Below are 17,932 nucleotides of genomic sequence, written 5' to 3' on the forward strand. Positions count from 1 at the left end.
CATTTGGTAGTGTATATATGTTAATGCTACTCTTTTTAAAAATAGTCAAATGTGACTCTCAGATTTGGGACTGGAACCAGCTGCATAAAGGGTATTGCCATTTATTTAAATGGAGAGGAATAGGTTGAGGGTGGGAGAAGGAATAAAATTTAGGTTTCCACTATGTCAAATGTGAGTTGCTGTTAGACACCTGACTTCATTAACATGGTTTCAGAAATTGGTAATGATGTTCTATTTACAAAAGAAAATATAATAACCACTTTCTGGTTACAAAACACGTTTACATAATTTATCTAATTTGGATACCATTATAAGCTTGTGAATTATGTGAGGCAGCGTGTGATGGACAGTTTCTTGAGCTTTCACTTTCATCTTGGGTGAGGTTATTTTTTCTTCTGCTGAAGTTATTTTCTTGCTGAGGCTCTTACTTTTCCTGCTGAAGTATTTTCTTGTTCAAGTAAGAATTTCCTGAATTTGTCTCTGGGCAAGCTGTGAAAGAACAAAGTATTTTAACATCTGGCTGATTTAAAATTGCTGAAGTTCTGCCGTTTCTTTTCAGTTTTATAAGACTTCAACTAGAAAATTAAGATTAAAGATACATATTCATCTAGTCTTAAAACAGATTTTAAAGGCCATTAATATTGTCAGCAATGTTAGAACTGTATTACAAAGTCAAATAATAATAATGATAATAATAAAAAATAATGATACCACCTAACACTTGAGTACTTGGCGTTTCTCTTAGACTGTGCTAAGTGCTTACTTATATTAAATAATTGAATCCACACAACAATCCCCATTCTACAAAGTAAGTAAGCTATCATGATATTAGGTAACTTTGCACAAGTTTCCAGAGCAAGGGAGTGGTGAATCAAGATTCACCCAAGCATTCTGGTACCAGAGCCAGCACCCCAACCACCCTAAACTGCCTCACTGGAGAAACTGAGAAATTTTCAGTAGAATAAAAGATAAGAGTGTTTGCATTTAAATAATGGGTAGTGAGAATATAAATTCAGAAAATAGATAATATGTGTAAGATATTACTTCATTAATTAATATCTTAGTGCCTATACCATACGAGTCACTATGCAAGTACCATAAAAACTATGATCTCTGCCCTGTGCTTCTTGGGCTAGGAAAGGAAATGGAGAAAATGATGACTTGAATGGGAAGCAAGAGTCAGGAAAGTCTTAATTTTAGGACAGTGAATACTTAGGCAAGTTTATATAATAAAAAGAAGAAGACAGTATCATGAAGAATTTGAAAATTCGTCACAGACATTGATTTATCATCTTTCAAAGAGTGGTAATTTTCAATAACAATAGTGCCCTTATTTCACAATTTTTGAAGTTTTAACACTATTGATATAAAGCATACAAATCTGAGCTCTAGAAATTTGGCATTATGTGGTTAATATGACCATCATTGATAGCTAAATTCAGTTGCAAACATATTTTAAGTCTGAATTATCTGCTCTGGGTGTCCACATTGATTAAATCTCTATTTAGTATTTTGTAGAAATAGTTCCAATGTAATATTCTTCCCACTCCATCCCTCATTTATACTTTTACTATTTTTATGCAAACTGGTCACAATTATAGAGTTATACTTTATCAAAGGCATTTTTTCTAAGGGCAAAAAAAGTCTGACTCATAAAAACTAGATGATTCTATAAATTCTTGCTTGCTTGCTTGCTTGATTTAGCTAGGCTAGCTTGCTGGCTAGCTATTGCCTATGTTTCAAAAGTGTGGATTTACAATGCAGGCATGTGGTGATAAAAAAGGGTTTGTATAACTTAAAATGATGGGATCTCTAGAGGCTACCTTGTTTCTCATATGAAGGGTGTTGTTTCAAATGAGGGCATGGAAACTAGTAAGTACTGGCTTTTGTTTTTGTTGTACACCTTCCAGAAATTTTTGACTGAAGACTCTATGTACTGGAGTTCTTTCCATACAGAGCTGACTGATATTTGAAGAAAATTTTCGTTTCTCCAACCAAGAAAAATATGATTTATCTTTTCCAAGCTTCACTCTTGTTCTTAAATCTATGTACTTTTACTTGTGGAGAAGCTATACAAGGTAACTGTGTGCATCATTCTACGGTAAGAATTTCAGCAATATTATTTCAGCTAAGAAAGCATGATAATATAGTTTTCAAGATGTATAGTAGACGTTTGAAAGGATTAATTACAGTACTCAATATAATTTATGGAAAACTGTTTAAGTGTTTATTTAGAAACGCTGAGACTTATGCTTAAAAAATATTATTTTTAAACCTACTAGGAAACCATAAACTGAAGATTGACTCTTAACACATTTCTTGTGAAAAATTGTTAAAGAAATTGCAGGTCTTGGTTAAAAACTAGCCAACAACTTTCCAGTTCACTTTGATAATGAAATATCTGGTAGGTAATAAAAAAATTCACTTTGCTTAAAAAACTATTCTATAAACTTCATACTTCAAATAGAGTCTTGTGACTGGTTACCTAGGAAATTTTAAAATTTTAAATTAGAAAGTTTTATTCAAAACAATGTCATAGTGATTGATAGCTAAGATTTGAATCTCTCTGCATTTAAATGTTGGCTTATAATTTTTAAATGTTATAAAATGTATTTACTGCATCAATACAAATTCCAAACTTGAAGCAAGAATAAATTCTAAGAAAGCTACAGAAATATTAATAACAATTTTCTATACTAAGAATTTAAATCTTATTTAGATCTAAAAAATATAGTTGTAACCTGTGTTTTTGAAAACATCAACTATGTCAATTATTATAGGAGTATAGGAGAAAGAGTAAGAAGTTAAAAGTAGATCTGTGTAACAAAATGTAAGCATCCTTTTGGACAAATATCTTTATATTATGATTAGCCCTTTACCTTTCTCTCAATATCCAGGTCAAAGAGGACAAAGTTTGTTATTATTTTCTTTTAATTACAGAGTTACTTAAATTATATAACCTCTACCAAAGAATGTTTTAACATTAAAAAAAATCAATAGTGTACCAACAAGAATAGATACTTTGGAATGACATTTGTAATTGGCTTTTTTTCTTTTTTCTTTTTTTTACATAGTAGTTTGTACTTTTTGATCTCCTACCCCATCTTGCCCCTGTCTCCTTCTTTCTCCTCACCCCATAATTACAGGTTTGTAGTTGATTGTTGGCTTTCTATTTAATTTTAATTTAATTTAATTTAATTTTTTAAAGATTTATTTTGTTGAAGTGTAGTTGACTTACAATGTTGTGTTAATTTCTGCTGTACAGCAAAGTGATTCAGTTTTATACATATATATATATAAATATATATATATATAAATGAATGTACATATATATCCCTTTTCATATTCTTTTCCATTGTGGTTTATTACAGGATATTGAATATAGTTCCGTGTGCTACACAGTAGGACCTAGTTGTTTATCCATTCTGTATATAAGGTTGTTGGCTTTTTAAAATGACATCTGTTGTTGATTTTACAAAGCAAAATTCCATGCTTTTTTTTTCTGTTATCACTGCTACCTTTTAAAATCTATGAATACTTTACCTTTCAAATCTGTAAACACTTTAGCTTATACAAAAATTCTCCTGTGAAATTTCTCCTGCATGTTTCCCTCTCAGCCCCAAACCACAGTTGCTAAGAATTGGTGGCAGAAAGTCCTTTTGGCATAAAAATGTTGCAGGCATCTCAGGAAAACTTCTTTGTATCCAAAGAACTTCAAATTGCACAATTCCTGGAAGCGGGGTAGTTCAGCACTATATCACACATGGAAATGTGTAAAAGTTAAAGGTCAAGGCCGTAGAGCCACCATAATGGGAAGTAGACCCTAAATGAATCCTTTTGGAATTGGAGAAGAAAAAAGGAGAACAAAAATATTGAATTAACATATACTTATTGTTCATACCTGGAATCTACCTATAAGATTCTTTGTGGAAGTTTGAACTAACCAGTTAATTATGATTTTTTTCTAATGATCATCCTTGTGTATGTCCAGAAATCTCATCCTTTTTCTACAGTCTTTTTATTTTTTTTTTCAGTCTTCTTATTTATGACATATTAGGTAATATAACATATTTCATATATTTTTTCTTATTTCTACTTTTTAACATAAAGGATTCTCCAGTGGTTAACACTGTAGAAGATGAATCTAATGCAAAAGGTGAAAGTAAAAGTAATGCTACTGTTTATAAAGAAGATTGTGAGGAATCATGTGATATTAAAACTAAAATTACACGAGAAGAAAAACATTTCATGTGTAGTAAGTATTAAAAATAACCACAATTATATAGGTATATGTGATATTATTTCTAGAGTAGAGATGGAAAAACATACCTTAGCATTTGTTTGGATCATTTTATGTATATCCTGATCATCCTAGGCCAGAGGTTTTATGTGTTTGGCATATAGTAGGTGTTTCGTAAGTATTTGGTAAACGAACAAATCCTTTTTCTATATAATATGGCCCAGTGACATCAACTAGCCACAGACTGAGGGGGCAAGCCAGAAGGCACTGACAGTATCAATTCACCTAGGACTATTTGCTTACTTCCATCTGAACCAATAGGAAGTTTCACCTGAGTTTTGGGGGGGTATTCTTTAATATTGAATAACTGCTGCAATATTTAATAATATTAAATAACTGCTATAATACAAATTCACAGCCAATTTATATAACAAAGCATAAAAAAATAAAGTTTTAAAATCTCCATTTTTGTTTAAACTATTTAGTAACAGTATGGTACACTATAGTATATGATCTATTATATGTACATAGTGGGTGGAATGAGAAGGGGGATCAGAAAGGGAGGAGGTTCTGATCCAGTTCTTATAAGACTATAACTCCTAAGTCAGAAAATATAAAAAGCTCACTTTATTGTGTTAACTCTATGTGTAACACAAGTATCTCAGGCTTCTCAAACTAATGAGTGTAGCTTTAGCTCCATTAAGACAGATGTCTAAATCCATAGAGTATCTAATAGAAAGTGAGAGATTGAAAGTAAAAATGAGAGATGAAGTTGGGTGAGGTAGATTTTAAAATATCAAGAATTATTAATGTGATTCTACTGCTAGAGTAAAAGTTAGGAACATAGGAATAATTTTTTGAAAGAATATTGTATGCAATAATGTGTGACTCCTTTTGTTATAGAGGACATCATCAGTATAACCGAATAAACGTGGATAGAGTCTAAGAAATACATGGTAGTCAATGTTTATTTCCTGATTTTGATGGTTGTGTTGGAGAGAATGTATTTGGTGTAAGAAAAACAAACTGAAATATCCAGAGGCATCATGGTGGCATGCTCTCAAAAGAATTAACAAAAAGTTCTTTATACTATTCTTGAAACTATTCTATAAATAAGATTGTTTTAAAATAAAAACACTTTTTAAAAAGAAAAATACATAGTAAAAGTTTAACCAGAAACCAACCAGCCAAAACTTTTGACAGATTTATTATGGGTGTATATGTATGTATGTTTGCAATTTGTTTATGTAAAAAATAGCATTAATAGAAAAAATAAAGGAAAGATTTACTTTTGAAATTAACTTGCATGATATGGAATTATTGCCTTTTGCTTTCCTATGTAGTAAGAATTGATGAGTCTTGGACCTCCTGATTCTGTACCTCTCATCTAATAAAATGAGAATTGATATTCAGAATGTTGCCTCTCATTTATATCAGTTAAATTATTTGGGGGTAATCTAAATTATTAGGAAGCATACTTTCATTGGGAGGTATTGAAACAATTGTTTTCTTGGTTAATCCTGAGTGAAACAAAAAAGTACTAACTAGAATATGCAATTCTGTGTATTAGATAAATTGAGATGTTGTGTTTACATATTTATCTAAAATCATTTTGAAATTATTTGCCACTGTAATTGTTTTCCATAACAATATAATATATAGCAAACATTTTATTATGATTTAAGGAAATTTGCAAAATTCTATTGTTTCTTATACAAGAAGTACCAAAAAACTACTAAGAAATATGATGGATGAGCAGCAAGCTTCCTTGGATTATTTATCTAATCAGGTATGGATTTTTAAAAATTGTGTTGTTATTGTATGTGTACATTGATATACTGAGCTAGAGGAATAATCATTTAATTTTTTAATGCATTGGAGTCCAGACGTTTATTTACTGCCTACTATGTTAAAGACACCATAGTAAGCCCCAGGCAAACAGAAAACAAACAACAACAAAAGGTCTTCACTTAAAGTTTACACAGTCTAGGGGAGCATAAAAATGTATTGAAAAGGTTGTGAATACTGCTGGAAAGATGCACAAAAGAAATTCAATATCTGAGCTATGAGAAATGTTCCCAGATGACAGAGATTATGAACTGAGTCATGAAAGATGAAAAAGTGCTTCAAAGGTCACAAAGGCTGGATAAGAAGAGTAGGACATTCCATTCTGGGGAACTGCAGGGGTGGAGTAGCTGGTAAGGTTGAAGGTGTATAAGGAAAACTGACTTAAAGAAGTAGGAACTAAATCATGCCACACCAAGGAGTCATGGAAGTGTCTGAGCAGGGATTAGATTGACAGCTAGTGTGGAGGATGACTTGAGGAAGAGCAGAGGGAGGAGACAGGGAGACCAGATAAGAAACTATAGCAAAGGAGCAGGCAAGATACAAAGAACAGATCTGCAAGAGCAGTCAAATGCAGAAATGGTCAGAGGAAAGCACTGTGTAGGAAGAAAACGGTACTGACTTTAATGATTGCTATTCAGCTAAAAGAGTTTTGTTCAAATATAAATTTGCTTAAATGTATGCATGTGTGTTTAGGTTAATGAGCTCATGAATCGAGTTCTCCTTTTGACCACAGAAGTTTTTAGAAAACAGCTGGATACTTTTCCTCACAGACCAGTTCAGTCACATGGTGAGAACTTTGATATTTCAGCCTTTTCATACTTGTCTTTTATTGCTTAAAAATTTCCTGGACAGGTTGGTGCATTTAGAACTTTTGTTTAAAAAATACAGCTCATTATCATCTAATAGACTGGAGGAGTAATCTGCCAAATTTCAACCCAGACAATGTGTACTTTCCTGAATTGGGAAGCTTTTCTGATCATTTGAAAGCCATGGCTGTATACAGATATTCTGAATCTGTTGAAAATAGCATAGTTTTATGTAACTGAATTCAGGCTCTCCTTTTACATTTTATTAATAATCAATCTTCAGTTATGAGAAAAGAAGGTCTTAGAATTCGTCCCACCTGTAAAAAGTATTTTTGACATGCTCGAGATGTTTCAAATTGGGACATAAAATTTGAAAAGAAAAAGAAACATAAGACAGAAAGAAACCGGAATTTAATACTTTTTATGCTAAAATACACTTTAGTAATTCCTAAAGATGTGGGTTTCCAAGAAAAATACCCTATATATCTTACAGTTGTGAATTAATACCAAAAATTTCCAAGCAAGTAAATATTTATGGATGGCCTAGAGAATGAATGATCTTTCTTTTTTCCTTATCCAGAGAAGGAAATAAGCTGTTACTGAGAATCACCTATGTGTCAGGAACTACGACAGGCACTTTGACATGTTATTTTATTTTTTATTATTTTATTATATCTCATTTGTTTCCTACAAGTGAGTAATGTAGGCAGTGTAACATGGTGGTTATGAGAATGGGCTCTGGGGTCAGGTCACTTGTCTTCAAATCCCTCATCCACTGTTTCCTTGATGTGAATTTCCTCATCAGTGAACTGGTAGTACCTACCTCATATGGCTCTTGTGAGGATTAAATGAGTAAATACACCAAAAGCTCCTAAAATATTGCCTGATGCATAATGAGACAGTATAAGTGTTTGCTATGAAGATGATCATCAGATAAGGAATATGGAACCCAGAAAAATCTAAATAATCGGTTCATATTTATTTGGATGATACTGGCAAAGCAGATATTCCAACTCAGATTAGTCCTTCATTGTAAACTTCTATCACATCTCTGAGCATAAAGTTATCATAAAAATGTCTCAGCAATTCAGAAGAAAGGCAACAAATCTATGTTCTGGAAATGAAGGGGAAAGCAAACAGTTTTTAGAGCTAACTTTTTGTAGATGACATTTTCTGCATACTTACTGTGTGCTAGGCACTGTGCTAGGTGCTTTATATTGGGATGGCCAATAAGTTTGTTTGGGTTTTTCCATAACATCTTACGAAAAACCTGAATGAACTTTTTGGCCAACCCAATACAATGTCTTACTATGTAGATTGTCAAAATAATACTATGAAGTAGATAGTATTATTTTTATAACAATATTGCACATGAAGAAAAGTAGTTAATTAACTAGGTTAATGGTTCTGGCTAGTAGAGAGTAGAACTAGGAATCTAACGCAAGCTTCTGGCTCTGAAGTCTCAGGCTTTCATGTGTTTGTTCTCTGGGTAATTGATACTGTAAGGGTTGAATTTATTTTATTACATTTATAAAAGATACTACGAAGTAAAGTATATCAGAGTAAACTAATATCGTATCCACATAGTATATTTACAATCCCCTGGAAAGTGGAGTGCTTTAGAGAAAGTGATTATAGACTGCTCCAGTTCTAGCTATCGTCAACAGAGCAGGCTCTAGCCACAGCATTGTTTTCTCTGGTGAAGAAAGTGATTTTCCCCCCTCTCCCTTTTCCTGTTTGTAATGGTTGGGCCCCCAAACACCAGGATCTCTGAAATTGCAAATAGTGGGGAAAGGATGTGTCAGTAGTAGTTAACCTACTTATTCCTTTGGATTTTCTCCTTCTCATTAATACAGATTTCTGTTACATGTTATGTATCCAAAATAAGCCTAGATTTCTGAAAGGGCATTATTTATTGGACAAGAGAATGCATAATTATAAAATACATTAAATAAATGTTGATACCGAATGGAATATTAATGAATAACAGTGAGTTATTAGTGAAGGTTTATTGCAGCATAAATTGTTCAATCCCAGTTCCTTCATGTATCTATCTAGTTTCTTCTTATTTCTAAAGTTGAGATAATTTTCCATTTCCAAGAAAAGTCATCATATCATTAATAAACATTTTAATAATAATTTCAGATAGCACTGTCAATTCTCTGTAGTAAAGTGATTGCCTTAAATGTGTATGTGGAAACCTCCTAAATAACTAATTTTACTTTTCTAGGTTTAGACTGTACTGATATTAAAGATACCATTGGCTCTGTCACCAAAACACCAAGTGGTTTGTATATAATTCACCCAGAAGGCTCTAGTTACCCATTTGAGGTAAAGTTTTCCCTTATTATATGGAATAGGATAGGCATCTAATCTATCTAATTAATACTAGAATTTTGTTTTACTATTTTATTTTTTCTTGAAAATTTTGAAATAAATTAGTATGAATTCCAGTTTCAAAATTTTTGTTTTCTGGAATTCTTTGCCCAAACCACAAACCAAGAAAAGAACTAGAGGGTCTTTCACTTTTCTATTAGAGGGTTCATGGTTATACTCTTTAAAGTAAATCCATTTGGTGCAAGATCTTATATTATACTTACAGTAGGCAGAACTATGCAAAATAAATACTTATTTGCTTTAATTAGTTTATGGATATTAAAAAATAATTGTGTGCTTTGCCTTGGAGCTTGCTAAAAATACTTTAGTTTCTCTTCCTACACATGGTCATGCTTTCTTTGGATGAAACAAGATTTTTTGTGATTGTATAAGAAATTAATAACTTAAAAACACTTTCACTAAATTGTGAGACAGATTGAGAAGAAGCTGATCCATTTCTTTTTTTTATTTTTTCTTTTTTATTTTATTTATTTATTTTATTGGCTGTGTTGGGTTTTTTTTGCTGTGCACGGGCTTTCTTTAGTTGTGGTGAGCGGGCTCCTCATTGCCATGGCTTCTTTTGTTGAGGAGCACAGGCTCTAGGAGCGTGGGATTCAGTAGTTGCAGCACATGGGCTCAGTAGTTGTGGCTCACGGGCTCTAAAGTGCAGGCTCAATAGTTGTGGCGCACGGGCTTAGTTGCTCCGCAGCATGTGGGAGCTTCCTGGAGCAGGGATCAAACCCGTGTCCCCTGCATTGGCAGGTGGATTCTTAACCACTGCACCACCTAGGAAGCCCTGATCCATTTCTTAAATCAAATAAAATAAATTACTCTTATATCTATCCTTAGTAGTTCTATACCCTGATTTCTAGAAGAAATTTCTACTAGAAATTATGTATTATTAAAATTATATATTATAATATTAATGGATAACAGTATATATAATAACATATATAAATTATATATATATATATACATATATATATATATATATACTTTTCTGGTTACATTTTTGTGCATAAGAAAGTTTATAATACCAATATCATACCTTATTGGTAGTCTTTATTACATAAGAAAATAATTTTTTCTAAGGAGATACTACCCAATTTCCTGTCTCAGAGTTACTAACATTATTTTTTGACATCTATTGACAGGATGTCAAAAATTGGTAATTAAGTAGGAAATAATTTTAAATTACCTAAATTACTTCACCTACAGATTCAAAAATGGGCCTGAACAGATGCAGAAAGGGAAGACTTCTAATTTTGTGAAGAGTGGGATGCATAATTACCTCTTTTGTGGGAAAGTGTTGGTTTCCTAACTTCCTCCACACTGCCTTTTTTTGTCTCTGTGTGGGAAGTTTCTGATGGGGAGGATTGCTCTGATTTTCTCGCTGTGTCACTTCTATGGATCCCCTATGGTTGTCCTCTTAGGGGCATTTAACAGAGTACCACAGATGCACCTGTGAGTGCCTGCTGAGATGGGGCACAAACCATACCTTTCTGTCTGAAAATCCCAGTCTGAACATAGGCCTTCCAGGATTTTAGAGGGAAAAAGCAATCAAAGACAGGCACACAGGCATATTTCACACTGCTTTTAAAAAATCAGTGTTTTAATTAAAAGGAAAAGTTAATTTATAAAGAAATACATCACTCTGGCACATTAGATTGGTACTGTTATTATTCAACTGAAAAATATTTATGGAATTGAGGAATAAGAGAATAACTTTAAAATGCTACAAACATATATATGTTAAGAATGACTGATACAGGGACTGCAATTAGGTTTGTTTTATAATAAACAGTATTACTTCTAGAGATTAAAAAAATCTGAATACATTAATGACATACAGTTGCATTGAAACTTTCAATGGAAGTATCTTCTCTTTCTCTAGGCTTAAGGGTGAGGGATGACTTTTATATCAAAGAATGAAAATAATAGTATGTTATTTTTGTCCTTTCTGTATTTATTTTAGGTAATGTGTGACATGGATTACAGAGGAGGTGGATGGACTGTGATACAGAAAAGGATCGATGGGATAATTGATTTCCAAAGGTTGTGGTGTGATTATCTGGATGGATTTGGTGATCTTTTAGGTCAAATTTTATTTATTTCTCCTCTTTTTTCTTCTTTTTGGTAATATGCCTATAGACTGTGTCTCTGTTGGTCAAATTGTTAGTAAAAGTAGCAAATTTTTATGAATATAAAAATATGACAAATTATTATCTGGTCATATGCCAAATTACTTAAATAAGTTTTCGGTTGGGATATGAAAATCTTTATTTTTAGTTAAAATGTGATTTGAGTGAAAATTCTAAATTGGATTATTTATTAAGTATTGACTATGCACCCAGCAGAAATCTGGCAGATGCTCAATAACTATTTGTAAAATGAAACCTAAATGAACAGGGACCTTGAAATTCTTGAGATTTGTGCTGTGTCTACACAATCATATGAAATGGAGAATTGAGGCCCATGGCTGTAGGAATTCAAATTATGTGAATATCAGTCAAAATCACTGTGCTCAAAACTTGCAAAATGTAAACCCCAGGTGAACTGTTAAATCTGTTCACATTATTACCACATGGCAGCATCAACTTCTGTTCGTGAATAGAAATACTGGTATTTCTGAACCCTGAAGAGTTTTACATTAATTGGAACTTTTTTATGCTATTATTTTAAGCTACTGTTGTTATAATTTAAAATCTTTAACATCAGTGTCATCCAAAGATTTAATAAGTGGTGCTATTAGTCCTACTGCTAAAAATCCTACAGCATGCCAGTGATGTTAGAAGGGACATGAAATGTAATAAAATGTCATAAGTAAGGCCAAATAGCTGCCATCTTATGGAATACAGTTGATATACTTGTTTTCTCAGCATTATCTCCAATTTTCCGGTAAGGGCTGCCTTCTGAATTGAACAGTCATAAATCTGCAGCCTCTAAATTGTTATCTTCCTTATTTCTATGGGAAAATTATCTGAATTTTGACAGAAAACTTCTTCCAGCAGGTATACTTCATGTAAGCATACTGCTTTGTGCTTGGCCTATTTAAAAAAATAAACTTGGGATTAAGGAAAATATATTGTTAAATTAAACCTGAGGTTGGGGAAGAGAGGAAAGATGGCAAGGACACTTAGACTGTAGTGTCAGACTGTGAGAAGCTAAGCAGGCCCATCTTGTGCTTTTCTTTCTTCCTATACTCCCTTTCTTCCTGTATTTCTTCAGAATACTTTTCAATTTTAAGTGGGTATGTAGCTAAAATGCCCCATAAGCCCTGAAGAGTGACTTAGCATCTTGGCTATTGTTTTAAGAGTTGAATACTGTCACATTGTCCCCCGACTGTTGAAGTTTGTTTCGACTAGATCTTACTTCCTTCAGTAATTTCATGACTCTAGCAGAGGGATATACTTCAGAGCTGGGGTGTCCACATCTAGGCTGTGCTGCAGGGGGTAGAGTGAGGTAGAAAGGCACTGGCTAGAACATGCAAGTGGTATACAGTCTGAATTATGGAGTTCAGTAATCTATCTTCGATCTACAATCATCGTGGAAATATTAATATATCCCGTTAACCTGGGGATACTCCGGTGTTGCTACCTTACGTCTTCATTCATAGGTAACTGACGAGCTGCATTATAACAAAGATGTATTTGTTCATGAAACATTATTCTCAAAGACAGAAAAACATAATTTCTATTGAGCATTTCCAGGAAATATTTCTCTAGGAGTTGCTGATTTGGAGGTTAAACCTCTTATATTTACCAGTACACATCATTTTGTTACCTGCCATAATATTTGAACTGATTTTTTGTTGGCATGCCTTAAGGTAAAACTTGACTTTTTACTTAATCTTTAAATGAATTTTTGAATTTAATTTGGGAAGTTAAAAAAATGAAACAGAGTCTAGTTATCCCAAGTCTAGTAAAGTAGAAGTGGGAAGATATACATATATATATATATATATATATATATATATATATTTTGGTAAATTAGGCAAACACTGAAAACTTGAACTAGGGTAATATAGTCTCTCAGATAATTTATGTGCACCATCTTAGAGTTATTGAAACACTGAGCAACATCAAACACTCAATAACAAAGGGTTATTCTTACTTGTATTAAAACGTTTAAAAAAAGCAATTTTTTTTTAACAGGTGAATTTTGGCTAGGGCTGAAAAAGATTTTTTATATAGTGAATCAGAAGAACACCAGTTTTATGCTGTATGTGGCACTGGAATCTGAAGATGACACATTCGCTTATGCATCATATGATAATTTTTGGCTAGAGGATGAAACAAGATTTTTTAAAATGCACTTAGGACGATATTCAGGAAATGCTGGTAAGTTTTTATTCCTAAAATTATCCAAAAGATTTAAATATAGCTGACAATATTAGATGAAGATAAAAATAATGCATTTCTTTTGACACGTAACTGATAACAGAATAGATTAGGAATAACTAATCTGGCTAAGTCTTGAGTTTTGAAACTCTGCTATGATGGTTGCACCACCTCATGATTTTGAAGTACTTTATACACTTTAAAGCAATCTGCCATATGTAATCGCAATTGATCCTTTAGATAGCAAAACTGTGGGGCAGGCTGGGAAGGCATTATTTACATTTTCATGTTCTGAGAGGCTGGTGTTTAGAAGTCATAGAATGTTAGAGCTGATCTTCACTCTTCTCACTTTACAGGTGAAGAAACCTGAAAGATTAAGTGACTTGCCCAAGATTCCCAGCTCATCACATCTGAGCCAGGGCAAGGACCCAGGTTGATAGAACAACTAGTTTAGCGGGTTTTTTGGTTTTGTTTTTTGTTATTATTTTTTTTTTTGGCTACATCTTGGTGCATCTACTCATTTCCAAATAAATTAAATTTGTTAGAACTTCAAAATACTTGATGTTAAATTTCTATTTTGATAACTGACATTTTAAACTTGAGTTAATACTAAATTCAGCTCTCCTGTTGATTGCTCATCATGGTACTTGTTCATTTAAGTATGTTTAGTGTTAGAAATGTCCAAAATGAATGAGTTATGTTCCCAGCTCTTTAACTGATCACAATATAGAGGGGGGAGATTAAATACAACTGAAAACACAGAATACTGATAGCGCTTTGGAGGCTTAGGAGAGGGAGAGAATTATTCCAATTGACTGCATCCAGAAAATCTTCATGGAAGGGGAGTTTTCAACAAAGAATTAATGTTAGATTCGACCTGGGATGCTTTTTGAAAGTACATACTCATGCAGAATCTGATTCAATAAGTTTGGGCCCAGGTATTTGTATTCACTGGATGGATATTTTGGCATCCTTACAGTTGAGAATCACTGATCTGTACTTGGAGGAATGGATAGGCTTTTGGCAAATGAATGTTGGCAAAGACAGCAGCTTGGGTCAAGGCACAGAGGGAGGAAAATTACTGGGCATGAAGAGTTGTTTGGTATGGTTGGAATCTCTGATGTCTGAGGGAGTTTAGACCTAGGATATTAAGTAAAAGTCTGAAATTTAAATATTGAAATATAGGGACAATTTTAAGGAGTTATATAATTTTTGAGGCTTCATCTTGAAAAGCGTAAAGAACTATCTAAATTTGGAACATACAGTGTTAGGAAAAGTTTATATGGGGTTTCTCTATAAGATGACTGGGATCTAATTCGAGGATACAATTTATAATGGCAAGAATTTTTTCATATCAAAAGCCTCAAATTTTATCATGCCCTGCTCTGCCTTTTCCCAATAAAGTTAAGTAACTCTCAAATGTTGATCACATAATGTAATCGAAGTAAAGAAAAAGTTGTAGATAGAATGTAAAGATAGCAGCATAGTAAAACCAGGGAGTTAAGTATGATTGGGTGTTTGGTAGAGGTCAGCCAGACATTTAGCTTTGAGCTCAGAGCAAAAATAGAAATATGAAATGTGAACATTTGAGGAGAACAGTTGTTCCACGGGGACAAATAATCCTGGTTCTTAAACTTGAGAGAGATTTCTCTGGGTTCTTAGAGAAAACAAAGTGTCATGTTTTCTAATAACACCCTGACAGAAAACATAACTGAGTTTTAATGGGCCATTTCTTTAAAAATAGACCTATGCATTGTATTTTTAAAATAAATTATTAAATATAATCCAGTGAGGAGCTCATATAACGTATGACCCTTCTGATGGCTGGACTTAACCAGGGAGAGTATCTGTGGAGGGATCATATAATTTAGGCAATGCTCCATAAGTGTAGTCTGTCTCATTTGAACTTCTGAAAGGTTTTGCACCATGTGGGTGTTGAAAATGATACTCGCCCTGCAAATAATTGCAGTTTTGGCATTTTGTTTCCTGAGAAGTGCATGGTCAGAGACAGGGCTGGGGTAACAGGATCGACCATTACCATTAGTGAAATTTTCCAGGTTCCTCAAAGACATCTCAAAAGATGCCAAACATTTGGAACATAATGAAATAAACACGGGCTTTGAATGCTTCAAAGACTTTACATAGCTTCACTTTTACTTGGTGTTTCAAACATATTAGCAAATTTTATCTATATGTGAAATATAAGTACAGTGGGACTAATTAGAATCATTTATATGGTTTGAAACAAACAAACAAACATGACTTCTACCCCTGCTATTTAGTTAGCCAGGTTGCCTTGGCCAAGGAACTTAATCTTTGAAGATTGCTGTGACTATCAGGGATACCATACATAGACTGGCCAATATGTCTTTAAAGTATGGTGGTGTTTTAACTACTATCCAATTAGTATGTATATCATGTGGAGAGCCATGAAGAAAAGACATACCTCAATAGTGTAGCTGACTTTTTTCTTGAGGCACTGGGCATTTAATATAAACTTGGTGGCCCCTAAATAAAATCAAAAAACTTTTGGAGTTATAAATTTTTTTCTTAAAGGTAGAGGTTTCACCTTCATCCGTACCTCTCTATCTAAAGTGATGTAAAATGGTACTGGCATAAAAATTTATTATGTGTAAATTATTTTCTTTTCTTAAATTACCAATTATCATATTACTCTTCCCCAAAGTATTGCAGGTTTACACACCATAATTTTTGACCTAAATTATCTTTCTTTCTATATAGCTAAACTTCCATTTTGTGATTTGTGATTTTATATCAAATGTCTGTTTTTTTTTTACATATTCTGAGTCTATTTATATGAAATAATTGGAATGACAAAATTATAGACATGAAGAACACATTAATAGTTGGCAGGGGTAAAGGATGGGATTTAGCTTTTAAAGCATACAAAGGGAACTATCATCCAATTTATACTGCTACTATTTGGTCCTCTCATACAAGTATGCAATGATTTAATAGTTTTCAATTTATTAACTGAAAATATGCAAAGTATTACCTAGGCCATCACAGACCACCATAATTTGTGCCATCAAATGTCCACTTAAAGATGCCTATCATGTTGAGGAATTCATTACCGATTTTGGCATATTGCACCTGGAAGAGAGATTTTAATATAATACTTAGTACAAAATAATTTAAACCTTAGTTTAGATGCAGTCTTTTCGCATAATGGGTTGGTAAAGTTTGGCTAAAATTACAAAAAAAGTGCCTTTAAATTTAGTCACTTAAAAAATCTATTTTACCTAGGTGATGCGTTCCGGGGCTTCAGAAATGAAGATAATCAAAATGCCATGCCTTTTAGCACATCAGATGTTGATAATGATGGATGTCGCCCTGCATGCTTCATCAGTGATCAGTCTGTGAAGAGCTGCAGCCACCTCAATAACAATACTGGCTGGTGGTTCAACCAGTGTGGTCTCGCAAATCTGAATGGCATTCATTACTTCCCTGGAAAATTGCTTGCAACTGGAATTCGATGGGACACATGGACCAAAAACAACTCACCTGTCAAGATTAAATCTGTTTCAATGAAAATTAGAAGAACTTACAATCCATATTTTAAGTAATCTCATTTTAAATTGTAATGTGTCTCACCGTTATTTTTGATAATATATAAAATATTTTACATAGTTTCTCTTTTTACTGAGTGTTTCAAACATGTTAGCCAAAATTTAACCATAGATGACATCTAGGTATTATGAGTCTAATTAGAAATCTTTAATTCTGTAGCGTTTTATAAAGGAAAACATGGTTCAATGTATGCTTTTCCTGCCAATTTTATTAACAGTATATAATAAAATTTGTTTTGAGTGAATTGCAACTTGTGTACCTGGAGTCTGTTGTCCTTTTAAAGGATTTTCCCTTTTCTTTAAAGCATATAAACCATAGTACATTGTTAGGAAAATTAAATAAAGCATTATACTTATTTCTATATTTATTTGAAATGGCTAACTATATAATCTACAGATAATTTCTATTGAAGACAATTACAAGGAGTAATTTTGTGCAGATTAATATATAAACTTCACATAGTTTAAAAACCTTACTATTTCCAGGTGATTCCATAATATCTTACAGGTAATAAGAGTTTGCTGCAAAAATAAAGTCCTTCTTGTTTTCCTATTTTATTGTGGTTAATAAATTTATTCTTAATTGTAATAAACTTCCTATATGTTTGTATCCTGATCAGTTGCGTTCTAAAGCACATTTATATTTTAACTCTTTTTAAGGCAATAGGAATGGTATGAACTTTAATTGAAGGAGAAAGAGCAATGAATCAGTGGTCTAGAGGTGGCTCTAGG

The 17,932-nt window shown here is 32.8% G+C and overlaps 1 protein-coding gene across 2 annotated transcripts; it reads left to right on the top strand.

Annotated features, from left to right (window-relative positions):
• The first annotated feature begins 1,749 nt into the window (after positions 1 to 1,749).
• ANGPTL5 (angiopoietin like 5) lies at positions 1,750 to 17,446 on the top strand. 2 transcript variants are annotated; one of them, XM_057750219.1, is made up of 9 exons: positions 1,750 to 1,784; positions 1,911 to 2,101; positions 4,111 to 4,255; positions 5,926 to 6,029; positions 6,782 to 6,875; positions 9,125 to 9,225; positions 11,246 to 11,366; positions 13,425 to 13,610; positions 16,878 to 17,446. In XM_057750219.1, exons 2-9 carry the CDS (start codon positions 2,006 to 2,008, stop codon positions 17,195 to 17,197), a joined length of 1,167 nt encoding a protein of 388 aa, XP_057606202.1. In that variant the 5' UTR covers positions 1,750 to 1,784; positions 1,911 to 2,005; the 3' UTR covers positions 17,198 to 17,446. The 2 variants fall into 2 exon arrangements, with proteins under 2 accessions (XP_057606202.1, XP_057606203.1); XM_057750220.1 differs by having other exon boundaries at positions 1,754 to 2,101.
• Positions 17,447 to 17,932: the final 486 nt, after the last annotated feature.

The sequence above is a fragment of the Hippopotamus amphibius genome, chromosome 9, assembly GCF_030028045.1.
Source record: "Hippopotamus amphibius kiboko isolate mHipAmp2 chromosome 9, mHipAmp2.hap2, whole genome shotgun sequence".
Lineage (NCBI taxonomy): Eukaryota > Metazoa > Chordata > Mammalia > Artiodactyla > Hippopotamidae > Hippopotamus > Hippopotamus amphibius.

What these genes read in the sequence shown, in the direction of transcription:
- ANGPTL5 (XM_057750219.1), top strand. Translation starts at nt 2,006, where the DNA reads ATGATTTATCTTTTCCAAGCTTCACTCTTGTTCTTAAATCTATGTACT. An exon ending in TGGATTATTTATCTAATCAG is followed by an intron (nt 6,030 to 6,781) that starts GTATGGATTTTT and finishes ATGTGTGTTTAG; the next exon opens with GTTAATGAGCTCATGAATCG. An exon ending in CAGACCAGTTCAGTCACATG is followed by an intron (nt 6,876 to 9,124) that starts GTGAGAACTTTG and finishes TTACTTTTCTAG; the next exon opens with GTTTAGACTGTACTGATATT.